At 39.0% G+C, this 27,858-nt stretch overlaps 1 protein-coding gene across 4 annotated transcripts in view; it reads left to right on the forward strand.

Annotated features, from left to right (window-relative positions):
- ilrun (inflammation and lipid regulator with UBA-like and NBR1-like domains) overlaps positions 1 to 27,858 on the forward strand; it is a 138,820-nt gene that overhangs the window by 103,417 nt on the left and 7,545 nt on the right. The window contains exons 5-6 of one of the 4 annotated variants that reach the window (XM_063065632.1): positions 7,155 to 7,283; positions 8,646 to 11,980. The exons of 1 other annotated variant lie outside the window; for it this stretch is intronic. In XM_063065632.1, the coding sequence (XP_062921702.1) occupies positions 7,155 to 7,283 (129 nt within the window). In that variant the 3' untranslated portion in view covers positions 8,646 to 11,980. Of the gene's footprint in view, positions 1 to 7,154; positions 7,284 to 8,645; positions 11,981 to 16,525; positions 17,738 to 27,858 lie in introns of those variants that run through there. 2 more of the 4 variants (XM_063065633.1, XM_063065634.1) reach the window with 2 other exon arrangements.

A 27,858-nucleotide genomic window follows, 5' to 3' on the forward strand; every position in this document is an offset into this window, starting at 1 on the left:
TAAACTTATTGCAACTGGATTTAATCTATTCAAAACATTCTCTCCTCTTAAAAAAAAATTCATCTCTTTTCTTGGACTGCAAGTATGCATTGTGTCAGTAAGCTTTCTCAGCTCCCCTCCCACCCCTCCCCCCATAGCTCCATCCTACCCCGCACATTCCCTGGATGATGACAAATTTAATATTTTCATGACCTAAAATTTGAGATGATTCTTTGAGTACAGCTTTCTGATAGTGATGGGTGAACAATGTTTTGCATTCATTGCTTCAGAGAGTGTTTGCTTATTAAATTCTGAAGAACACAGATGTATGTTAATAGTGTTCTTTGAATAAAATAAAATATCTGAACTCTTTTATAATTTAAGCTTCAATGTTTTAATTCTTAATTGTCTTTTTCTAACTTTGTATCTTGTCAATTTTCCTTCTTATACTACCCCTTTCCATTTTGCTTTATCTTCTTTCTCTGGTTCTCTTATCAAGCCTTGGTAGATTGTGGTGTGGTTCAGGATCATCTGTGATCTATCAGCTACTATTCCAATTGTTGATTACACTTAAATGCTCTTGAACTTGTCTTTTGAAGTACAGAAGTGTGACAAACCTATAAAACCATAGAATGTCGCCATCACAAATTATAAATATTGATTTTCACCTCGTTTACCATTGGACATGGTAAATACTGGGAAAATTCACGTGGAATACTTAAATGAAGAAGTATTTTTCAATCTTGTCCTGAATGTCTTGAAGCAAGATAAGAAAAACATTTCAAATAATTAGAGGCTTTCAAATTTCTAGTCTGCACTCCTTGTTTCAGCTGGGTCAACATTAGTTTCAGGAAACAATGCCAGTAACTTTCTTGGTGGAAAAAAATCTTGGAATTCCTGTTCCTAATCATGATGTAGTCACCATATTACAAGGGGTTGGAGAAAGTCCTTTCTTTACTGAGGATTTTTTCAGTGTAGCATTGCATGTGAATAAAGCTGCTGATTGAGGTACAAAGGGTATCTGATGACCTTGAGCAATATTCCATTGTAAATTGTTGCTCATTAAAATAATCATGACCACTTGGGGATGAGCTTAAGAAGCAAGTTGTGCAGCAAAGGTTATTTTTTAAAAGTAATTGGAATAAGGAAGTAAAATCTTTTGCATCTCTCTGCCAGAATTATAACATTTGAAACTTGAATATGTAGTTGAAAATATTTGGCAAAGATGAGCCTTGAGCATCAGCTGACATGTACCTGCACAAGTATTACTGAAAGATTAGTCTTGCATAGATTATTCATTAAAATATATTGTAGCCACAATGTTAAAATTTGGCATTTAAATTAGTTATAGGGGTAAAACGATCATTCGCTGTAACATTTTTGGACAAGTTAGGAAATACTACAAAGAAAATACTGAAATACACATTTCTAAGAGGCCATTCAGCCCCTCTTGTTCATCCTCAATTTAAGATTTATTCCCAAACTGAGGGTTTTTGCCAGCGAAATCTTTGCGTCATGTTGGAATTATAATGTGCATCGCATGGTACAAATCAGGTCGACTCAATGGCTATTATGAAAGAAATACCTTATTTTAACAAGGAAACTTGCATTGGTAAAAAAAATGTAAACTGCTTCTATAACAGCAGGATTAAATCTGTTCAAAGGCTTGGTTTATCATACTTGGAGCTTGGAGGAGTGTATAATTAATTGGACATAGTTCTGTTGATAATAAGACCACAAGACATATGAGCAAAATTCGGGCGTTCAGCCCATCGAGTCTGCTTCACCTTTTCATCATGCTGATCCCAGATCCCACTCAACCCCATACACATGCCTTCTCGCCATATCCTTTGATGCCCTGACCAATCATGAAACTATCAATTTCCACTTTAAATATACCCACGGACTTCCCTTCCACTGCAGTCTGTGGCAGAGCATTCCACAGATGCACTACTCTCTGGGTTAAAAAAAAAATTCCTTCTTACCTCTGTCCTAAAAGGTCGCCCCACTGTTTTGAGGCTGTCACCTCTAGTTCTGGACATCCCCACCACAGGACCATCCTCTCCACATCCACCTTATCTTGTCCCTTCAACATTCGGTAGGTTTCAATGAGATCCCCCCCCAACATTCTTTTGAATTCTAGTGAGTACAGGCCCAAAGCTGCCAAACATTCCTCATATGCTAACCCCTTCATTCCTAGAATCATCATCATGAATCTCCTTTGGACTCTCTCCAATGACAACATATTCTTTCTGAGATACTGGGCCTAAAACTGTTGACAGTACTCCAAGTGTGTCCTGATTAGTGTCTTCTTAAGCCTCTGCATTATCTCCTTGCTTTTATATTCTTTTCCCCTTGAAATAAATGCCAACATTGTATTTGCCTTCTCTACCACAGACTTGACCTATAAATTAACCTTCTGGGAGTCTTGCACAAAGACTCTTAATCCTTCTGTACCTCTGATGTTTGAACCTTTCCCCCATTTAGATAATATTCTGCACTATTGTTCCTTTTACCAAAATGCATTATCGTATGTTTCCCAACGCTGTATTCCATCTGCCATTTTTTTCGTTCATTCTTCCAATTGCATTGCTTCCTCAGCACTACCTATCCCTCCACCTATCTTTGTATCATCCACAAACTTTACCACAAAGCTGTCAATTCTGCGATCTAAACCATTGACAAACAATGTGAAAAGTAGTGGTCCCAATATTCACCCCTGAGGAACACATCTTGTCACTGGCAGCCAACTAGAAAAGGCCTCTGTTTTTTCCCACTCACTGCCTCCAGCCTGTCAGCCGTTCATTCCTCTATCCATGCCAATATATTTCCTGTAACACCATAGGATTTTATCTTGTTAAGCAGACTCATGTGCTACCTTATCAAATGCCTTCTGAAAATCCAAGTAAATGACATCCACTGCCTTTCCTTTGTCCACCCTGCTGGTTACTTCCTCGAAGAACTTTGTCAGGCAAGATTTCCCCTTACAGAAACCATGCTTGCTTTGACTTATTTTATCAAGTACCCTGAAGCCTCATTCTTAATAATATACTCCAACACTTTCCCAACCACTGAGCTTAGGCTAACGGGCCTATAACTTCCTTTCTTTTTGCCTTCCTCCCTTACTAAAGAGTGGAGTGACATTTATAATTTTCCAGTCTTCTGGGACCATGCCAGAATCAAGTGATTCTTGAAAGATCATGACCAGTGCGTCCATCAGTGAACAGCTAGCCTTAAAAAGGCGGGATATTCTCCATGAAGTTCTTGTTACACCAGTTTGTGACAAAGGGATTTTACAAATGATTGCACGCAGGGAAAAAGAGAAGATGAATTAGCTTAACATCTTTAAACTCAACACTGAAATTGGCAGTAAACTTTTAAAGCTTTCCTTTTAGGTTTTTTTTCTGTGTTATTCTCCGTTCGGTTCAGAGTGCAAATTTCATAAATTTAACCGAACTTTAAAAAGTTGGTTTAATTGAACAATTACTAGAGGTCAGTGTAATGTGATACATGGAGAATTGCAGTAACTCATCAGAAACAATTGTGCATTTTAATTCAAAGAAATTAAATGCAAGTTAATTTTGAAATTATAATTCCAATGTGCATTTGCAAATGGTGTTATAGATAGGCAATATCACCTATGGGTTTTTGTTGTGCCCCAGGTGAACAATGGGAAAAATTGTGCCCGTCTTTATCATTACTTATTTCTCTGATCTAGTTTGGAGAGATTATATTGAAAACTTTGTTCAAGTTCTTCAGAATAATGTTCCCTCATACATTCTGTGTTTCCATGAAGAACTGACCTGAGGCCAGAATCTTGTAAGGGAGACAACCCCACATCAGCACTGAAGGAATTTATTGGTGATTGATCTGAGGAAGTAATTATTAGGGTAACTTTTTAAAAGCTCCCAATGGTTGTGCCCATAAGAACTTAGGCTCCTTTTCACATCTAAGCCTTTTGGTCCATTTTCTTTTTATTTCCCCCATCCACCTTTCCTGTGAAGGATTCATCTCATCTGTCTTCCAGTCCCTTCTCACTGATATCACATTACGTTTTCCCCTATCATTATTTTTATATCTACAACACCTGCACCAATGGTCCTCTGGAACAACATACAAGGTGCTAGAGGAACTCGGTAGTTCAGGCAGCCTATGTGGAGGGAAATGAACAATCAACAGTTCACATTGCGGCTCGTTGTCAGGTGGAAGGGTGATGGGTGATTGAACACAAAGGTCACCTGGATTCACCAACTTTCTTCTCTGTCTTAAAATAAAGTACATCTTTGGTTCAGCTCAATCAGTCTTGTTCTCCACATCTGCAAGTGCAAGCTGATACTGGTGCAGTGAAATTTCTGGGATCTGAATAAATGGGCTGCTGTTTTTTTAAAATTTCACACACCAAAGGATTGAGAAATAGCTGAAATAATACCAAGAATTAGAGAAGCTGAATTTGGTTTCAAATAAATATCATAAAGAAAGTGAGGAAAAAGCAGGCTGGGATTGAGCGAAGAAAGTTCTTGATTGTAACTTCAACATTTTGAACAGTTCTAACAGTTTATTGTAATTGGTAATAATTGCCATGTTAATAATATTTCAGCATGAAATCTTAATTTTAATTTACTTAATGCATGTCACAATTTTGGTAACTCTATAACATTCAGTGCATTGTAATCATATTGTAATTGTAAGTGGACAGCATAGCAATTTTTATATAACTATAGAACACCTTTTGAGTACACACAGTACGATCATGCAGCACAGTGCATCATTGCGAATACAGGTAGTCTGTAAATATTCAAACCCGATACATAAAGTTGGTAAAAGTAAGATCAGTAATTTGGAAGTTTTTAATTAGATTTTTTTTGACTGAACTTTCAGTTGTAGCTTTCCTTAAGTGCAAATATTTAATGCAAAATAAATTTGATGCTTTATGCTTCATAGTAATTTCCAGTTCGAGACACAATTTAATTCATTATATAAATTCACATTTCTTTAAGAGTTTTATTGTGCTTTTAAACTGGTTACACAGGAGTTGCTGATGTTTAATTGAATCGTGTAAACTCACCTGTGATGCAATGTAATGAGTTCTGATAGCAATATTTTTTCTGCTTTCCATCTGTTAATGTAATTTTACTGTGAATAGCATTGAGAAATGCTATCTTTCACCGCATTCATCAGGATTTTCAAAACTTAGAGTTGCTTCTAACAAGATATTATTGACTTGTAAGGATGTATCTGGTATTAGGATTTTGTAAATGTACTTGCATTAAGACAATCTGTAAACTTAATCTATAGAAGCTCTCATAGTTTGTGATTTTATATTTTTGCGTTGTACTGCAGTTCTACTTCATTTGTTAGTGATGAGAAGTCTGATTCTGTTGTTTACTACATTCAAATTCATTCCATTTTTGTCTTTTAATTTTTCTACTCATGTCCCTCTTTCTCCTGCCATTCTGAATAATCTGAACTAGCTTTACTGCTCTCAAATATGTTCTTAGCTTTTTACTAAACTAAGTTTTACTGTTCCTGTGCTACAGTTTTGCAAATGCCACTTGTGTTTTTTGTACTTCAACCATGTGGCTAATTCTCTGGATAATTGCTGAGCATTATTGTTGGCAGACTATTGACATTGCTGTTCAACCAAATTGTGCTTAATGTTCATGAGATCTTTGTGGAGAAAGGGGTAGGAGCTTCTTTTCAAAATAGTCTCCTATTGCATCCTAGACAAAGATTACCACTCTGTATGCATCAAGTATCAAAATTCTACTTTTCTCTGAGTTGACTGCTATCTTATTTAAATTGAAGGGGTTTTTCAGTGAAAAGAACATTACTTTTGCATTACATTTATAATTTTTGTAAATGAAAATTCAGAACTACGAATATGAGAAATTATATAGTTAGATTTTTTTGTCTAGGTAGGTAATGCCAAATTTGTTGCTCCATAGATGTGGATAGTGTGGCGCGTGGCCAAGCGGTTAAGGCGTTGGACTGGCGATCTAAAGGTCGTGGGTTCGAGCCTTGGCTGAGGCAGCGTGTGTGGCCTTGAGCAAGGCACTTAACCACACAATGCTCCAGTCTGCCTAGCTGAGAATGGGTACCGGCAAAAATGCTGGGGGTTAACCTTGTGATAGACTGGCGTCCTAACCGGGGGGGGGGGGTGGGGAGGGGGGGTCTCATACTCTCAGTTGCTTCACGCCACTGAAACCAGCATAAGCACCGGCCTTTAATCTTCAATAGATGTGGATAGTGGTAAAACATAGAAGAGGACAGCACAGGAACAGGCCATTCAGCCCCCACAGTGTTGTGCCAAACCAGCTAAAAATCAAATCAAAAACACAGTTGCACGTGTTTGAGTTGTTTGGCAGGATCTAAATGATTTAGGTTACTCAATACATTGAGTGGGAAGTAGTGAGGATTTTATTTCCATGCTGGGAACCATGCAAAATAACATTTTGATGATTTATATCAAAAAGCTGAAATAGTTTGAAATTCACTTCGTTACACATGTAGCTGTTTAGAAGCTTGCATGCAGATGGATGGCATTTGATATTTTGAGTTGTTCCAAGAAGTGAGGCAGAATGGAGATGATGTAAGAAGATGTAAGTTTTGACGATATTCATTATTGCTTTTTATCCACATATAATTGTATGACATAACATCCCTGGTATGCTGTGATTGTTGTATCTTGTACATGATGGCAGCTGAATACTACTGCTTTTCCTTCTGTTTTAGAATAAATAGTGTGATAGGAGGGAGCTGTATTTTTGAGAAAACTTATGCCTCCAAGGAGAAATTTAGATTAGATGGAAGTCCAATTTTGACAAAATTTTTAGGCAGTAAATGTGATTATATATGAAGGCTGAAAAAGAACCAAGTAATAGATTCACAGCTGAGAGGTCTATTTTATGTGAGCTTCAAAAAGATGACAATTTGGTTTGGATGGAAATATTGGGAGGAGGATTTATTTGGATTGATAAGTGTACTGTAGGAGTTGTCAATACAACTAAATTATGTTGGAATTTGAGGCTCAAGTATATGCAATAACATTTTGGAAATCTGGAAATTGTGAAATTTCTAGTCCATCACTCATTTCTGTGCATTTTGAAAAAGGTGACTTATTTGAATTTTTTATTTGTAACTTTGAACCATAATTTTATGTGTGCTTGACATTACAGAATGTCACAGAAGTGTTCATTGCACTTATGCCAAATGAGAAGTTGGAATTGCCTCAGTTCTTTGGGGCGATTGATGACTGGCAACAAGATACAAGGCAGAAATCAAATGGAGGGTTTCTAATATCATAAGTGAGTGAAGCTTCAGCTATTTTCAGAGAACTCAAATTACTACCTTGTATCTCTGCCAGACATGATTTCTTTATGGTTTTAAAGTATATTTTGGCAGAGAAATCTTCTTGTTGCTAGGTAATGTGTTAGTTGATTGGTCATTGAGTAGATGGTATAAAGAAGTTAAAGTTAATAATAGAAAGAGTTGTAAAGAACACATTGCGTGAGAGCTATGACAGGAAGCTTGGACCAGAATAATCCCAAGTCATTGTGCTGGTTTTGAATTGATTTTTTTCTTATGCTGGTTCAGGACAGATATTTGTGTTTTTTAAAACAGTATAACTGTTTTAGAGCACACAGGTATCTGGATCTTTAATTCTGTGTGTGTCCTGTTTCACCACCACAACCAACGTTCTTCACATCCCCACGATACCCAGTTTCCCGGTCTCTCTCAAGGTGCTATTGTGCTATGTGGAGGATAGATTAGAAATTTTCAAGTCTTTTGTTAGTTTTGATTTATAGTTGTTTACTAGATTATATGCTGAAGTGGAACAAATCATCTGAATGATTTTTTTTTTAATATTGGCCTTTGAGGAAGTACTTTAGTTCCCATTTATCATTGAGAATAGAACAGTTGAGAATAGAGCTTCATTCTGTGGTAAAATGAATGGACTGCATTGCTTTGGAGTCCCAGTGAAAAACCCAGCTAGAACCATTTTAATATAAATTTGCATTTCAACCTTGGGGGCTTTTCTAACTTCCTGCTGTGATGATTGAAAAAAATTCTTGTTAGCCTTTTGTTATTTTATCCGAACCTTACTTGTTAGACTCTAGGTGAATAATTTGGGTAGTTACGTGGATATTTGGTAACTGTCCATAGTAGAGAAGTAACGAAGCCTTTTTTATTGACTTCTGAGCATTTTCTTTGCATTAATAATTATCATTATTTTGAATGAGTTTGAAAAATTAATTCACTGATTTAAATTTATATTAGGAGGTTGTGCTTCAGCAATCAATAGAGCAGTTTTAAGTATGTTTCAAGTATGTTACTTAACTTTTCACAATTTCTCTTAAAAATAAGTGAACTCACTTGAATTGGATGAAAAATTCTCTAAATCTGTTCACTATTGTTTCAGCTGGATTATTGTCAAATTTTCCAGTATATTAATTTTTTCTATTGAAAAATGAAAAATGGAAAGTGGAAGCTGGGATAAAATGGTAGATGAATACTTTGCTTTCAAAGCAACATGAGGTCATGCCAATACTCGAGGCTTCATTACAGCCCTACTTTGAACTGGAATCAATACCAATACACTGCTCCCCATACAGTTCTGTTCCTGTTGCTAAGAAAAACATTTTCACTCTTTTTTTTCTTCTTTTCAGGGTTTCCATGGCCCTTATCCTTTTGGTCAGTCTTAAAACGGGTATTGCCATTATCCAGCAGCCTCTGGGGTCTTGGTGTCACTCTGAAATTTTGCTCTGGCCCCATTTCCCTCCTTTGACACAACACTGAAAAATTATGGCTGTTTGTTTCAAAACAATGTATGCATGTGTGAATGCTAAATTAAAGAGTGCTGTAATTGTTTAAGAAAACACAATGGATTTTTTAGATGACCTTGTCAGAATAATTATGTAGTTAAACACAAAGCCATGTTCAAATTATTTTGCCTACTGAGCGATTGTAGTTTAAGCGAAAGATGAAAAAATATTTTGTATTTGTTTGTTCAAAGCATCTTATCTGTTGGAATTTTTCCTGTGCGAGTGAGTTTGTTCTGTAACCTGCGGAGTATCAAATGGAGGGCATGAGTGGAGTAGGATTGTGTGAAAAGGTGAGTGTAACTCACTGTAGAATGGGAGCAGTCTATGACAGCACAATCATTTGGAGACTTTTCCACACTGTACAAATGAAGTTTATTAAATTAACACTGAAAAGTCTCTAATCAAACCTGTGTCTAATTTTAGATGTCACATTCTTAATGATAGTTGATGCCAGTAAAAGGCAAATTTCCGGCTTATTGGGAATGTGTTATTTCAGGCATCAGTTGATTTCATACATATTAATGTGCACTGATGGGTTTGACAATGCATGAATGATATGTTGAATGCGATGACTTTGGGTTCTCAAAAATCTCAAGTCACATGTCTGCTACTCATTTGTTGTGCTGACGCAATTGATAATTCCTACATCCTGTTTGGCTTTGTTAAAATCCATTACCATTTTACGTTCCTTTATTTGAAAAATATGTTCTCAAATATTTTTTTTGGTAAAGTTGGCATTTTAAGCAATTCACGGCAAATGTTTTGTTCCTTATACAAGCAATACTATGTTTAATATTACCTTTAAAGTGGAATCGTACTAGCGTACTATTTTGGAGCAAGGTTTTATCATTGAATTTGCTGTACAAATGACATAACCTCCAACTGGTACCAAGACAATATGGTATTAATTGTGTATTAAATATGCACCTATTGCAGATACCATTTAAATAAGAATGTGTTAAGTGAGCATTTTAATTGGTGCTTCCTGCCCAAAGAGGAGCAGGGTATTTTTGTGCCCATTTTGTGTTACCATTTTGCAGAATCTATTCCTTTTCACAATATTACAGCTGTAAAATGAATATCAGGGCTACTCCATGTAAACTAGGAAAACTAAATGCAAAGACATTTTTGTATACTGCAGTTGACAACAATTGCTGAGATGTAAGAGTAGGCCTCTTATCAAGTCTTGTTGTAATTAAAGGAGGATGTTCAAGAGGTGACAGGGGGGAGCATGGTAAAATCTTGAGTGTTTTACTCGTGATTCAAAAAGTCCTTCATTTGCCTTCTGGCAATTTGTAAAATATTCAACACCATAAATATGGGAGCTTAAAATATCGTAAATAGTTCTTTCACACCCGCCATAAGCATGATCTTCTGGAGCCAAGCAAGTTTTTGTACAGGATTGCTGAACACTTAAAATGTCTGTACATCTGAGTAAGTTAGCATGGAATAAAGAACTTGGGAGTTAAGGGTGCTCCAGTAAGAACAGGAGTGATGCATCTGAGACAACAGCACTGAACTCAGTGAAGAATAGGTTAGAATCTAAATATAAAAGGAAAATTAGTTTTTCTTCTGCTCCTGCAGTTATTTTTGTTTGGATTCGTGGCAACATTTTTGTATATAATTGAATCTTGGCTCCTAATTCATAATGTTTCCACAATGAGCACTATACTGGAGAACATCATGCAAAGGAATAACTAGTGCTATCTTTCTCTAATTGATACTGTAAAGGTTCATCAAATTGCTTTATATGTGGTGAATATTTCTTGGGCCATTTAACGGCAGATTTTAATTAAATATATCTTTTAAGCTTGTTTACTAATCTGAGCTCTATCCCTTTTAGGAATAAAGCCATGAAACTGTCCAAAATACTCAATTGATAATTTGGTGATGATTAGAAGGGTACTTGAGGGGCAAGTGTGCTAGATGTCAGTTGAAAGTGACGACAAGTGGAGGTCTTTGTTTTTACATATTGAAAGAGATTGTTTTAAAATGATGGTTCTGACATGGATTTGTAAGCAATAATAAGTAACACTGTAATATTTTTACCAGTTTATCAAATGCAGTTAGCTTTGACTTTATATGTTGCTTAGCTTTCATGTAGTCGTCTTATTTTAGGGAAGTTCACTAATTGCCTCAGCGTTTAACATTTCCATGTGTGAGTTTTGCTGGAAAAAAGCAAGTCAGATTAATGAGTTCTGTGCAGTATTGACCATTGCACCATTAACATGGTCCTCTTAACATTCAGCCAATTTTGAAGGATTTAAGCAGATCTCCAAATGTCATAAAACAATGTAGGAAATGAATAATACATTGCAAATTCAGTCTTCCTATCCCTTGATTGAGAGTTGAACAATATTGTAAAAGATGTTGCATACCTGCAAATGAACGCGAGATTTATAAAAACAGCACAATATCTTCAGTAAATGTCAAAAATGTTATGGAATTTATATTTGAGTACATGGTTATTTGCTTTCTGTTGATGCCTGGTTTTAATATCTTTGCATCGTTTAGCTGCTTGATATTAATTCTTGGTTGTTATTTAAAGGAACGTGTGTAACTCTTTGAATTTGTATGTATTGCTGGAATTTAAAAAAAATGTTTGACAGTGGAAGTATGTCTGTACATGGCTAACTGCTGCACTGAACATAAACACTTGGGATTGGTTGAAATTAAAGATATGTCAATTTATAATTTGTGTGAATAATTTTACATTCTATAAGTTGTTTACAGATGAAAAACGATTTAATTGTTTGTTCTTAGTATTGTTAATGTCCAGATTTGGGGTTCCCAACCTCTTATGTCATGACCCTTCATATTGACCGATGGGTCTGTGGACCCCAGGTTCGGAACCCCTAATCTAGATACTGATTTATTAAAGGAATTAAATGTTTTTTGGACAATTTTTTAATGTGCCAAGTCCAAGGTTAGGCTATTGTCATTCAATTGCAATATACAATTTTACAGAAACCATTTTAATGCAGAATTTTATTTTGCATTAAATCATTATCTATGATCATGAGCTCTTTGTGAATCTAGATGTTCCAGCATTCTGTATTGCCTTCCAATTATTAATAATAGTTAAGCATGTATTGCTGTGTACAAATTAATGGTTTTGAGCAATTTGAAATATTTCCCTCTGTAGAACATTTCAGAACACTCAAAATATTATATACTTGTCAATCAGTTTGTTATAGGTCAGTGAACCAAACAGAAAAACTGTACGTATAGATTCATAAACAACAGGAATTCTGCAGATGCTGGAAATTCAAGCAACACACATCAAAGTTGCTGGTGAACGCAGCAGGCCAAGCAGCAACTATAGGAAGAGGCGCAGTCGACGTTTCAGGCCGAGACCCTTCGTCAGGACTAACTGAAGGAAGAGTGAGTAAGGGATTTGAAAGTTGGAGGGGGAGGGGGAGATCCAAAATGATAGGAGAAGACAGGAGGGGGAGGGATAGAGCCGAGAGCTGGACAGGTGATAGGCAAAAGGGATACGAGAGGATCATGGGACAGGAGGTCTGGGAAGAAAGACAAGGGTGGGGGGGACCCAGAGGATGGGCAAGAGGTATATTCAGAGGGACAGAGGGAGAAAAAAGAGAGTGAGAGAAAGAATGTGTGCATAAAAATAAGTAACAGATAAGTAACGAGGGGGAGGTGGGGCCTTAGCGGAAGTTAGAGAAGTCGATGTTCATGCCATCAGGTTGGAGGCTACCCAGACGGAATATAAGGTGTTGTTCCTCCAACCTGAGTGTGGCTTCATCTCTACAGTAGAGGAGGCCGTGGACAGACATGTCAGAATGGGAATGGGATGTGGAATTAAAATGTGTGGCCACTGAGAGATCCTGCTTTCTCTGGCGGACAGAGCATAGATGTTCAGCAAAGCGGTCTCCCAGTCTGCGTCGGGTCTCGCCAATATATAAAAGGCCACATCGGGAGCACCGGACGCAGTATATCACCCCAGTCGACTCACAGGTGAAGTGTTGCCTCACCTGGAAGGACTGTTTGGGGCCCTGAATGGTGGTAAGGGAGGAAGTGTAAGGGCACGTGTAGCACTTGTTCCGCTTACACGGATAAGTGCCAGGAGGGAGATCAGTGGGGAGGGATGGGGGGGGTCGAATGGACAAGGGAGTTGTGTAGGGAGCGATCCCTGCGGAATGCAGAGATGGGGGGAGGGAAAGATGTGCTTAGTGGTGGGATCCCGTTGGAGGTGGCGGAGGTTACGGAGAATAATATGTTGGACCCGGAGGCTGGTGGGGTGGTAGGTGAGGACCAGGGGAACCCTATTCCTAGTGGGGTGGCGGGAGGATGGAGTGAGAGCAGATCCCCCATTTCACGTAAACTCTGCTCTTAAACACATCTCCCCATTTCACGTACATCTGCTCTCACTCCATCCTCCCACCACCCCACTAGGAATAGGGTTCCCCTGGTCCTCACCTACCACCCCACCAGCCTCCGGGTCCAACATAGTATTCTCCGTAACTTCCGCCACCTCCAACGGGATCCCACCACTAAGCACATCTTTCCCTCCCCCCCCCTGCATTCCGCAGGGATCGCTCCCTACACCACTCCCTTGTCCATTCGTCCCCCCCCATCCCTCCCCACTGATCTCCCTCCTGGCACTTATCCGTGTAAGCAGAACAAGTGCGACACGTGCCCTTACACTTCCTCCCTTACCACCATTTAGGGCCCCAAACAGTCCTTCCAGGTGAGGCATCACTTCACCTGTGAGTCGACTGGGTTGATATACTGCGTCCGGTGCTCCCGATGTGGCCTTTTATATATTGGCGAGACCTGACGCAGACTGGGAGACTGCTTTGCTGAACATCTACGCTCTGTCCGCCAGAGAAAACAGGATCTCCCAGTGGCCACACATTTTAATTCCACATCCCATTCCCATTCTGACATGTCTATCCACAGCCTCCTCTACTGTAAAGATGAAGCCACACTCAGGTTGGAGGAACAACACCTTATATTCCGTCTGGGTAGCCTCCAACTTGATGGCATGAACATCGACTTCTCTAACTTCCGCTAAGGCCCCACCTCCCCCTCGTACCCCATCTGTTACTTATTTTTATGCACACATTCTTACTCTCACTCTTTTTTTCTCCCTCTGTCCCTCTGAATATATCTCTTGCCATCCTCTGGGTCCACCCCCCCCCCCCGTCTTTCTTCCCGGACCTCCGGTCCCATGATCCTCTCGTATCCTCTTTTGCCTATCACCTGTCCAGCTCTTGGCTCTATCCCTCCTCCTCCTGTCTTCTCCTATCATTTTGGATCTCCCCCTCCCCCTCCAACTTTCAAATCCCTTACTCACTCTTCCTTCAGTTAGTCCTGACGAAGGGTCTCGGCCTGAAACGTCGACTGCACCTCTTCCTACAGATGCTGCTCGGCCTGCTGCGTTCACCAGCAACTTTGATGTGTGTTGCACGTATAGATTCATGACCACATTTATTGATTTGCCAAGAAATGCAATTGTAAAAAAAAGTTTGTTCATTCTCAGAATGTTTTTAGTTTAATATTTTGTAGAGCACTAATTACTCCTTCCACTTTTGACACATTCTGATGCACAGTAACTTTTAAGACTGCAAAGCCAAAGAAATTTCAAACATTCAAAAGGAGCCATTTGATCTCAATTCAGATTTTTAAAAAATCACTGCCTAGGTCTTCCATACCAATAACTTACTTACTTGGGTTCCTCTTTTGGTATGGGTTTTAACTTTTTTCCAAACATTATCCTTACTTTCACTGATTTTCTCTATTTCTGCAAAATTTCCTTCTATTTAAATAATTCTGTTATCTCAAGTCACTAATTCTTGGCATAATTGAGTAACTTCTTGGCTAAAGGTAGTATTGCAGCTCCATGGACCTAGGTACTATTGTAACCTCAGGTGCTGTCATTGTGGAATTCTTATGTTCTCCCTACAACCACGTGGTTCCTCTCCTGGTATTCCTGTTATTTGTCCCTCAGCTTGGTAAGTGGTAAAATAATTAGTGTGAGAGTTGATGGACATTAGGAAAAAAAGGGAAGAATGGGAGCTGTTCTGTTGTGAGCTGCTATGAATTCATAAGTTATATTGCTTCCTGGATAAGTGTCATTTATGTCGTTATTATTTTTTCCGATTGAATGTGCAAACAGCACAGTACTCTTGTGATTTAACTAATATTCTACATAAAATTTATCTTTTTCTTTTAATTTAGTTTTGCATTTTGTGACTGCAGTTACTAAAATATTACTAAAAAAAATCAGTATCTATGATAATACTTACTAAAACATTTAAACATATATCCAGTCTTTGCAGAATTTTGTGAACATCGATTTCTCTAATTTCTGGTAATCATTTCTTTCACCCACTTCTTTTCCTTATCCCACTGGCCTCAACACTCACATCATCCCTTCTTTTTCCTTTCCTCTGCCCCCTTGAACTGCCTTTATCTACATTTTCCTTGCTCTTCACCTCCTTTTGTTCCATGGTGCACGGCCTTCTCCTGTCAGACTTATCATCTTCAACCCTTGGCAACTTCTATTTGTCTTATCCCAGCTTCTTGCATCATTCCCACTCCCTTTCTCCTCACCTGCCCATCATCCCCCATCACCTAGATCCACCTACCACCCACCAGCTCTCGCTCCATCCTCTTCCACAGCCTTTATACTGTGTGGCTGTCCTCTTTCCTTCCAATCCTGATGAAAATCTCAACACAAAGCACTGTCTTTCAATTTCTCTCCATAGATGCTGCCTGACTCGCTGTACAACTTCAAATTCATTTTGTACGGTTTTGCAGAATATGCAGGTGCTAATTTTTGTTGACAGTTTTAATGTTTCACTGTGTGACTGATTTGAAGAGCTGCAGTTAAGCTTGGGTTTATCTTACTAGTTCTTCCAGTAGTGAGTTTCTATTTCTTTTTTTTTTAATTTTTTTTTAAATTTTATTTTTATTTGGATAAGGAATTCACAATTATCATGTACTTTTTTCACACATATAACCTTTTCCATTTTTTTATATGTACAAAACCACAATTATTTATACATTCTTAAGTAGACATTGAGATCTCACAGTTATGATAGAATTAACTGCTCAGGTAAGAAGTGGAATGTGAAGTGGTTAGCAGTCTTTCCAAGTTGTAAGAGTGTTCAGCTCTACAGTCATAGTATCATACATGAAATAGAAGTTGCCCCTCTGTCATGGACAAGCAACCATTTTCTTCCTCTTAGATTATTGGTCTTGCGTATCATTTTTGGACAGTGCAGATGGATTCGCCTTTCCGACTACATGCTAATAATGCTTTGCTATATGCACTGTTGTTATCTTGGTGAACAATTATTTTTTTTCCTGATTTGGGGTTGAAAGTCGAGATTGACCTGGTTTTGGGGGAGGGAGGTGCTTATTGTTGGGACTGGAAAAACTGGTTTATTTATATTATGTCTATTTAACTTCCTCTTGCAGTGTGAACTTGAGTTTTAAGAAAAAATCAAATTGTACTTGCACAAAAATTCAATTACCTGTATTTCTGTTACCTTTTGGTCTTGTTCTGGTGGAACTCATTACATTTTTCCTGACAGCAGTTCCTTTCGCATGATACAATATAATATACTTTCACACTTCAAGCTTGATTTGGTTGAATGTTCCTTGCATTGCAATTGTTTTTGTGTTTTCCTCTTAAGGAGAAGACCAGTATGTAGAAACATCTTGTTATTAGAAAGTCTTAATTTTCTGTTTGGAAGGGTTGGACAATTTTGAGAAGTACCCAGAAAATGGAACAGAAGGAGCCCCTCCGTTCTGCTGGATAATAGACATTTTCCTGCAATTTGAATTTTAAGGAATCCTTTTGTGAAGGTCCATTGTACAAATTATGGTAAGGTACTGAGAGTGAATTTATTTTCATGACTGTAGTTGCTAGATTTGCATGTTTTCTTTTATGTTGTCTTATCTCAAGGCTCAAATTAGATTGAGAGCTTTGTTGCCCTATTCAAACACATTCTGATCTTTATCCCCTCTATGTTGCATGGACATGGGATACACTCACACTTCATTCACATATTTTAATTCTTGAATCAGAATATTTCAATCCTTGTTTGAATTTGTGCTGCTGAAATGTTTGCTTCCTCAGTGGTCAGTCTTTCATTGTAAGTGAGCATTTAATAATCTAATCGATTGAATTTGTTTTATGTAAAACAAAAGCACTGTAAATGTTGATTCTGGAAATGCTGAAGATCAAGAAGGATCTGAGAGGGGAGAGAGGAAAAACAGTTAATATTCAGATCAATGGCAGACATATAATACCGACTTGAGCGTCCCACTTAGCAATAAATTTTATGTATTGGTATCAAAGTGGTATCAAATTCTGCAAGTTGCATCAACTTTGGCATGCTTGTTACAGTATTGTATTAGGAAGGAGCTTAAGTAAGAAGTCAAACTATTCATTGCTTCGGGTTTTGTTAACAGGAGAGGTTAGATCACGTTTGCTGGAATTGATAATAAAAGCAGTTAAAGTTAACAATAATATTTAATAGCTGTTGGTGTTTTGTTTATAACCAAGTGTATCATCTCTGAAGATATTTCTTTCTCTTCAATTGATGCTGGATTAATGAGCCAAGAAAACTAGTTCTGTTATTACTGTCTTGCCAAACTTCAGTCTTTAGTACATGGCGAAAAGCGGTAAAGTTGCACATCTCAAAGGTTACGTTATGAAACCGTTGGATGCAATTTCATATTGAATAGAAGTAATTTGTTTGTCTTCTGCAGTTAATGCATAGGGAGGTGGCCTAACAGTGAGTGAATTGATTTTAATCTGATTCTATCCAGACCTTAAAGAGATTAATCCATCTTCAAACTGGTACCTCATTGATGTATGCAATGTACATGTGTGGAATCTCAATTATAACAGAAATGTCAACTTTATTTCACAGAGAGGAGTGGACATGAAGGATAGTGAGGTGAGTATTGAGCATGCTGATAATCCTGGGGCATGTTGAGATCAAGAAGGTGCTTGTGCTGAGTCTTTTGAAGATTGAGATAGGTATATAAGTCTTCAGGTCTATCCAGGTTACTGAGAGAGTCATGAGAGAACTATTTCTATTCTTTCCCACCACTGGTGAGGAAAGTGTTTTTTTAAAAAGAAGGACAAAGGGAAAATACAGGAAATTACAAGCCAGGTAATGGTAGGGAAGCCGGTGAAGAGGATTGTTCAGGGTAGGATTTACTCACATTTGAAAAAGAATGGGTAATTAACGATCACTAAATTGTGTTATTCTGGGAGCTTGATTCTTTCCTCTTCTCTGGTGTGCATGCTTCATGCAGGCCATTGTCTAGAGTGTTAAGTTTCAACATGTTATTACCAGTGATGAGCTATTATGTTAAGCAACACACACAAAATGCTGGAGGAACTCAGCAGGCATAGCAGCATCTATTGAAGAGTAAACAGTGGGCTTTTTGGGCCGAGACCCTTCATCAAGGCTGGGAAAGAAGATGAGGTCTGTAAGAAGTTGAGGAGAGGGGAAGAAATAGTACAAGGTGATAGGTGAAACCGAGGGTGGGGGGGGGTGTTGTGGTGAAGTGAAGAGTTGGGAAGTGAGAGGTGTTGTATTTGGGAGGATCAACCAGGGTAGGACTTGAACATTTGGTGGTAGGGTGCTGAGGAATGCAGTAGGTTATTTTTCTTTGAAAGCAGTGTCACAGATAGATAGGGTCATAAAGAGAGCTTCTGGCACTTTGGCTTCCATAAATCAAAGTGTTGAGCACAGTGTTGGTATCACTGTGCAAGTCATCTTACAAATCTGAGTCTTTTGAGAAGATTATGAAAACGATTTTTACAAATATATCAGTGGTTAAGCAATGACAAGTTTTATGACCAGTGGTGTTCTGCATGGATTCCCCTTGGGGCCTCTGTTGTATTAAATGATGATGATTATGTTTGCAGATGACAAAAACAGATAGTTGTGGATAGCATAGAAGGTTGTCAAAGGATGCAGAGGATGTCGATAAGCTGCAGATATGGGTGGAGAGATGGAGTTTAATCTTAGCAATTGTTGAGGTGTTGCTCTTTGTGAGGTCACATGTAAGAGGAAAGTGCATAGCAGATACCATGGCCCTTAAGAGCATTGCTGCACATACAGTCTGATCTTGGCATCCAAGTCCATGGATCTTTGAACATGGCAACACAAATAATCTGGTGATAAGGGCACATGACATGTTGGCTGTCATTGGTTTGGGGCATTGAACATGAGTTGTGCTGCAGCTGTATAAAACTTCGGTTAGGCAAAGAAATGTTGTGCAATTTTGGTTGCCCCCGCCCCCTTATAGGAAGTATGTGGAGGCTTTGGAGAGGGTGCCAGAAGAGGTTCACCAGGATGTTGTCTGGATTAGAGAATATTAGCTATAAGGAGAGCTTGAATTTGAATTGTTTTTTCTGAAATGTTGGAAGCCTCAGAGGTTTATTAAATTATGAGAGGTAAAGGCAAGTTTGATGGTCTTTTTCCAAGGATAGAAGTGTCATGTACAAAGGCCATTGCTTTATGGTGAGAGAGGAAAAATTTCAAGGAGGTATGCTGAATAAGTTTTGTTTTAAAGACAGAGTGGTAGCTGCCTGGAACACACTGCCAGGGATGATCATGGAATCAAATATGATAGTGGAGCGTAAGAGACATCAAGGCAGGCTTATGGGCGTGCAGGAATGGGGCGGCGGGGGGGGAGGGGAATGTAGATCATGCGCATGCAAATAGGTTTAGTTTAATTTAGCATCATGTTTAACACAGACATTGTTGGCAGAAGGGCTTGTTCTGGTACTGTACTGTATAAGCTAACTAAGTTTGAAATAGAAGCATGGTTAACTACAGGCAATCCAACCATGATCCTGACATTTGGTCATATGGTAGCGTAGTGGTCAATCCAATGCTTTACAGTACAGCTGACCTGGGTTTAATTCCCACTGCATCTGTAAGGAGTTTGCATATTCTCTCTGTGACCACGAGGGTTTCCTCTGGGTGCTCCGGTTTCCTTCCGCAGTTCAACAGTTGGTGGGTTAATTGGTCATTATGAATTGCCCTGTGATTTGGCTAGGATTAAATTGGGGATTGCTGAGTGGCGTGGCTCGAAGGGCTGGGGGAGCCTATTCTGTACCATATCTCAACAAATAAATAAAATAAAAATGATTTGCTTCATTGCTGATTCTGTGATTGCTTAACAACATTTAATAAATTAAAGTTTATGTAGCTCTTGTGATTTTTGGATTCTAGATTGAAGATTCTTGGAAAAAGAATGGGAAGTTAGTTCTGAACAATTACTGTGTTTTAATCTTAGTCAAAACTTGTTCTTTTGTGCCTGGAATTTCTGGAATATTTGCCCTTTCTACCTCTGCAGCCCCCTTTGGAGTTCTATACGTGTACCCATGGGTCTGTCCATATACAACACTCTTCAGACCAATGCTGTTTACAGTGTAAGACCAGAATGCAACATCTGACACCTGAGAAAAATGCCACCGTGATTCACTTCCCCAGTTCATCTAGCTAACTTTCTTCACTGTCCTACAGCATTGATTTTGGTGCCGTCCACAAATTTACTCACCGTGTTGTCACCCAAACGATTAATATAAATGGTGAACAGAGGACCCAGAACTATATGCTGTGGCACACCACTAATCTTAAATGCGTAACATCAGCCTCCCTCCAGTTTTCCACAATATCACCTGTGACTAAACATGATGCAAATATTTCTGTCAGGTCCACTTTGATTTTTTTTCCTCAAGTTTCCCACAATATGGTAGGATAAACTTGATCACGCTTTGCCCACCTTCATTCTGTAGGTTTTGAGACTCTCAGCACCTCCTCTATTAAATATGGATGTGTTCCAATACATCACCAGTCATTTCCTTTATTTTCTTGGCTTTCATGGCTTTCTCCATGGTAAATACACATGATTATGTACTCATTTGACAGATTGCTCAGCCCCTGTAGCTCCACACTTTGATGAGTACATTGATCCCTAAGGAGACCTATTCTTTCTTGCCTTGACATTTTGCTCCAGTACTTGCAGAATCTTTTCATTCTCCATTACCTTATCTGCCAGATTAGTCTTGTGTCCTCTTTCAGCCCTCCTGATTTCTCCCTTAAGAATACTCTTACATCCCTAATGCACAAGGGATTCACTTGGTCCCCACTGCCTGAATCAGATACATGGCATCCTTTCTGAACAATGGTGAACATACCTTGTGAACAATGGTTCCCTAATTTTGCCAGCATTGTCCTTCACTCAAACAGGAATATGCTCTCCCTGATCATTCCCTGTCTCACTTGTAAAAGCCTCAGACTTGAAAGAAATCCTTTTGCCTGCAAACAGCTGCTACCAGTTAATCTTTGCAAATTTCCATTTAATACCTTCAAACTTTGCCATGCCCCATCTTAGGACTGGTTTACAAATTAAAATCTTGTCCATTTCCATAACTTTTTTAAAGCTAATGCAGTTATAGTTGCTGGTGTCAGAGTGCCCTCCCACTGACGCTAATGTAATTTCTCCTGCATCACTTCTCATAGGCAGTCACATATTTTCCCTGCTCAGTGCGGGCCATCTATCTGTTGCTTGAGATTACTTTCCTGGACACAACAAATTCCACCCCATTCAAGCCTTTTGCACCATGGCAATCAATGTGAGGGAAGTTGAAATCACTCACAATTACAGTCCAATTATTCTTGAAGCTTTCTGCAATTTCTCTACAGATTTATTCCTCTAATTCTGACTATTTGTGGTGAGAGTGGGGGGGGTGTGTGGTCTATTATTACAATCTCATCAAGGTGATCATCCCCTTATTTCTAAATTCAACCACTCACTAGACAACCTATCAAGCATATCCTCTCTTCATACATCAGCGATTTTCCAAATCAAAACTGCAAAATGAATTTTCCCTTCCTCTCTCACCACCACCTCTATAATTGCCTGTTATATCTGTACCCTTTGAAAGTGTGCTGTGTACTAGCACCTAAAGAATCCATAGTAATAAGCAGCAACAAGAGCACCAATGGCATGACAATGGTGAAAATGTGAAGATTGCCATTAGAAATGTTTTTTTATAGTACTTACCCTGCCTTATTGATTACTGATCAGGAATCCAGCGAACTCCATTTTAAATATCCTTGCTTTTATATTGCAGTCCACTCAATGAATGCTAATATTGCACTTACCTTCCTTACCACCAACTCAATCTGCAAGTCAATCTTTAGGGAATCCTGTGCATGTGGTCCCAAGTCCCTTTGCATCTCTATTTCTGAATCCTTTTTCGATTTAGAAAATAATCAATGCCTTTATTCCTTCTGCCAAAGTACATAACCATAAACTCTCAGCAGTGCTATTAATCTGTTACATTGCAGGTTGCCTGATTGCTATGATACCTCCTAATCTCCTTTATACACTGATTTAAATTATAATCGGAAGTAGAGACTTCATTCCAGCAAAGAATTCTAGCACCCAGATGTTAAGTAGCTGCTGCTTGTGCTGCATTTTAAGTTCTGACAGTTGTTCATTATGGTTGGGCCTATGTGTCTGAATGAAGTTGGTTGTACTTGAACATTGGAAAGGATGATCTCTTGGGCTCTGCACCAGTTGCTGTGCTAATTTATAGGTTCTCCCTCCCATGCAGGAAAGGTTGGATTGGGGGTGGAAGATTAAGCATGGGAGGACCATGGTGTCTGTATATGGGGCATAATAACAGCCAGCAGGGTGAGTATCAGTGCATTAGGGATGCAGAATCAAAAAGGGTAGCAAACATAGGACACAAAGTGTTGTATTTCAATGCACGGAGGATAAGAAATAAGGTAGCTGAGCTTGTTACACAATTACAGTTTGTCAGGTATGATGTTGTGGCCATCACTGAACCATGGCTGAAGGATGGTTTTAATTGAGAGCTAAGTGTCCAAGGTTACACCTTGTAACAGAGCGATAGGAAGGTAGGCAGAGGGAGTGGAGTGCCTCTGCTGGTAAAGAATGGCATCAAATCATTAGATGTAACATAAGATTGGAAGATGTTGAATCCCTGTGGGTTGAGTTAAGAAACTGCAAGGGTAAAAGGACCCTGATGGCAGTTATATACAGGCCTCCCAACAGTATCTGGGACGTGGACCACAGATTACAACAGGAAATAGAAAAGGCGTGTCAGAAGGGCAATGTTATGATAGTCATGGGAGATTTCTACATGCAGGTTGACTGGGAAAATCAAGTTGGAAATGGATCTCAAGAGTGAATTTGTTGAATGCCTATGAGATGGCTTTTTAGAGCAGTTTGTCGTTGAGCCTACTAGGGGATCAGTTATACTGGATTGGGTGTTATGTAATGAACCAGAGGTGATAAGGGAGATTAAGATAAAAGAACATTTAGGAGGTAGTGATCACCATATAATTGAGATCAACTTAAAATTCAGATGGCCTTTAACATGTGTCACACAAGGCTGCTTACCAAGTTTAGGGCCCATGGTATTACAGGCAAGTTACTGACATGGTTAGAACATTGGCTGATTGGTAGGAGACAGAGAGTGGGAATAAAAAGATCCTTTTCTGGTTGGCTGATGGTGTGTAGTGGTGGTCTGCAGGGGTCGATATTGGGACCACTTCTTGTTATGCTGTATATCAATGATTTAGATGATGGAATAGATGGCTCTGTTGCCAAGTTCGGAGATGATTTGAAGATTGGTGGAGGGGCAGGTAGTATTGAGAAAACAGGCTTTAGAAGGACCAGCAAATGAGGAGAATGGACAAGACAGTGGCAAATGAAGTACAATGTTGGAAAATGCATGGTCGTGCACTTTGGTCGAAGAAATAAATGTGCAGACATTTTTTTTAAATAGGGAGAAAATCCAAAAATCTGAGCTGCAAAGGGATTTGGGAGTCCTTGTGCAGAACGGCCTAAAGGTTGACTTGCAGGTAGAGTTGGTGAGGAAAGCAAATGCAATGTTAGCATTAATTTCAAGAAGTCCAGAATACAAGTGCAGGGATGTGATGCTGAGGCTTTATAAGGCACTGGTGAGGCCTCACCTTGAGTATTGTGAGCAGTTTTGGGCCCCTCATCTAAGATGTGCTGGCATTGGAGAGGGTTCAGAGGAGGTTCACAAGGATGATTCCGGGAATGAAAGGGTTATCATATGAGGAACGATTGACAGCTCTCGGTTTCTACTCACTGGAATTTAGAAGGATGGGGAGTGGGTGTCTCATTGAAATCTTTTGAGTGTTGAGAAGCCTAGACAAAGTAGATGTGGAAAGAATGTTTCCTATGGTAGAGGAGTCTTGGACAAGAGGGCACAGCCTCAGGATAGAGGGGCATCCATTTAAAACAGGTATGGAGAAATATCTTTAGCCAGAGGGTGGTGAATTTGTGGGACTTATTACCAGGCAGCTGTGGAGGTCAGGTTGTTGGGTGTATTTAAGGCAGAGCTTGATAGTTTCTTGGTTGGTTATGGGGAGATGGCTGAGGAGGGGAAAGAAGGATCAGCCGTGATTCAATGATGGAGCATGCTTGATGGGCCAAATGGCCTAATTCTGCTGCTATGTCTTATGGCCTTTTGTATAACCATAAGATATAGGAGCAGTATTAGGCAATTTGGCCCATCAAGTCTGCGCTGCTATTTCATCATGGCTGATCTAATTTTCCTCTCACCCCCAATCTGCAGCATTCTCCCCATATCCCTTCAACCCCTGACCAATCAAGAATCTATAACACCATGTACTACCCTGATTAATTTTCTTGCAAGTGTTCACACAACAGAATCAATGAAAAACTGCACACAAATGACCAACGTGCAAAAGACAACAAATTGTACAAATACAAAAAAGAATAAAACAAAATAATAATAATAAATAACTATTGAGAACATGAGTTGTAGAGTCTATGAACGTGAGTCCTTGTGTTATGGAATCAGTTCGGTGTTGGGGTGAGTGAAATCCACCATGGTTCAAGAGCCTGATAGTTGAGGGGTAATAACTGTCTGAGTATGATGGTGTGAGTCCTGAGGCTCTTGTACCTCCTTCCTGATGGCAGCATGAGAAGAGAGCATTACCTCGATAGGGGTTGTCTTTGATGATGGAAACTACTTTTTATGTGATAGCACTCCTTGTGGATGTGTTCAGTGATGGGGAGGGCTTTCATGTGCTGCCCTCAAACACATAAATGAGATTAATGGAACTCCTTACTGCTCTGTATGCAGGTTCTTCGTTTCTACTGCTACTGCTTTCTGACCTTATGGATACAAGACATTTCCTCTGCATCACCTTTTTCAAGGCTTGTAGTGCCATATGCAAATACTTTGAATCTCAAACACTCCATTCAAGCAATGGAGGTGGAGTTTTAATTGGAGCAACTTGTACAGCTTTCACCCATTACTGGCACAAATCAATAAACAGAAGTGCACCTGCAGAATGATACCTTTACAGTCAATAGATGCAGATGTGTTCGCAATTCTTGAATTTTAGCCTTCTCTTGATATATTCTCCATTTCTTTCAAGCTTCATTTATCTTCGTCATCTTATCTATGTGAGCAGTTTTAATTTTAATGTTTTCTTTCTAGAAAGTATATGAGTACATGTATTCAGTTTCCTTTCCATTGCTTTAAACTCCTAGAGTATCTGGACATGTAATACTTCAAATGCTATTTTGAAGTTTTCAACATAATAGCCCCACTCAACCTCTTAAAATTAGTAACTCTTGTGTACTTGCCAGCCCTGGGTTATGTATGTAGACAGACATCAGTAGGCACAAATGAGCTGCCATAATGTTGTTAAATTCATTAGCCTGACTTGTACGCACATGTTCAATCCTGCAAACAACAGAACGAGTTCCTCTCTTTCTCCACGTCTTTATCAGTTTGTAATTTTTGATGCCATGGAAGTATAGTTACTATATCAGATGATTTTCCAACTTAGTGACATACTTGACTTAAGGACATCAGTAAAAATGGAACCTGTTCATTACCTAGGGTTCAGTGTATAAATTAATGTTATGATTTTGTCCACTTTTTGTTTTGTATACTTGCATGATGGTGAGGGAATTAGAAACACCATTCAAAGGAGTGCATTTGCAATGATAACCACTAGTGTACATTTGGTGCTATTAACAGTAATAAAACATCTTGTTGCCACATTTGAACAAGTAATGGTATCTTTTTACTTTTTAATCTGCCATGGAATAATGAATGTGGCTTATATTTTGTATTTTCATAGGTTGCTACAATTTACATTTTCATTGAGTATTATTAAGTAAATTTTCCCCCAAATTTTCTTTCTCTTTATATGCACATTGTAATTGAATGTGCAAATTATTAAATTCTATAATTTAGAAATTTGCTTTTGAATTAAAAGTATATAACTTTAAGTATTCAGTAAAGAACCATTGTATTTAAATATGAAATTTTTTTTTAAAAAGCTTAAACAAATGTTTGGCTAAAAATAGACAAATCCTACCTGGCAATAGCTGTGGAATTTATTAATAAATAACTTATTCACAGTAAAACAATTGCTTTTTTTTTTGTTTTTTTTATCGAACAATGAAATTTTGTAAGATTCTTTACAAAATTCAAATTGACAGTTCTCTAATTAACACAAAGAAAAAAGTTGCTGTTTTATGTATTCTGAATAAATTTGATCTATCAGTATGCAACTATAGAGCTTTCCAAGAATGCAGAAGCTTGCTTGGATATTATATAAAATGTATGTAGTAATTTTTTTCTGCTGACTCCAGCCCTGGAACTGTTCAGACTCTCACATGCTTCCTGCTACAAACTGCTCACTACCCCTGAGCTCTCTGAACACACCCCTGCAAACTAGTTACTCTCTCTCCAGCCCCTCACACCACTCACACAGCTCACCCTATCCCAGTGATACCCTGCAAACTGCTCACTTCCACTCCCTCCTTGCTCTCTAAACACATGACTGAAAACTACTCCCTCTCTCCTCTCTAAGATTGGAGAAGTCGTCAAGTCAAGTCATGCAGCTCCAACAGTGGGTTGAGCACCACTTAGAGTTGTATTCAGCCCAGAATGTGGGCACAAGCTCTGCACTGGAGGCTATCCCAGAGCTAGCAGTCATGGAGGAGCTGGATGTACTACAAACTCAGCAAAGCTATCGACTATCTCATTTGCAGGAAGGCCCCTGGAAATGCTGTATCCCTCTAGAAGTTTTGAAGAGTGTCAACCCAGCTCTGTCTTTGCTAGGAGAAAGGCTAGACATGCCACAAGACATGCGAGACACTGTCACCTTGTACAAGAAAAAGAGCAATCGCAGTGACTGTATCAACTACCGCGACATCTTCAGCATCGTGGGAAAGGAATTTGCCCAAGTTGTTTTGGCGAGGGTGCAACAGCTTATCTACCCAGAGTTGTAGTGTGGTTTAGGAGCAGGCAGATCCAATGTGGATATGAGTTTCTCAACACCAGCTACAGAAAGAATGTTGAGAGCAGCAAAAGCCACTCTTCATCGCATTCATCAACTTGACAAAAGGCATTCGACCTGGCCAGCATAATGGGGTTCTTCAGGTTGCTGCAGAAGACAGGCTGTCCTCCAAAACTGCTGAGCATGATCATCTTCATGAAGACATGTACAGTATTGTCTGCTTTAATGCTGTAGCTTTGAAAACCTTCCCAGTGAGAGGTGGAGTAAGGCAATTTGTGTTCTGGTACCAGCACTCTTTGGCATCATCTCCATGCTGCTTCAGTATGCTTCTGGAGAATGCCCTGAGGCTGTCTACCTACTTACCAGGGTTGACTGCAAGCTTTTCAACATTGCTCGCCTTTGCATCAAGATCATGATCCGAGAGGTTTTCATTTGCAAGCTATTGTTCGCTAACGACGCACCACTACCCTCGCACACAGAAGCCCTACTGCGGCACCTCTTGGACCACCTGTCCCATTTCTGCAAGGGGTTCAGACTGTATCAACTTAAAGACAACAGATGTCCAGGACACCAACTCCCTCCCATGCATCACTATTGATGGTCACACTTTAGAGGTGGTTGATTCTTGGGTCAACCATCCCAAACACTGTCTCTTGATGCTGAGCTGAGCAACAAAATAGCCAAGGCTGCAGCTGTCA

The sequence above is a fragment of the Mobula hypostoma genome, chromosome 13, assembly GCF_963921235.1.
Source record: "Mobula hypostoma chromosome 13, sMobHyp1.1, whole genome shotgun sequence".
NCBI lineage: Eukaryota > Metazoa > Chordata > Chondrichthyes > Myliobatiformes > Myliobatidae > Mobula > Mobula hypostoma.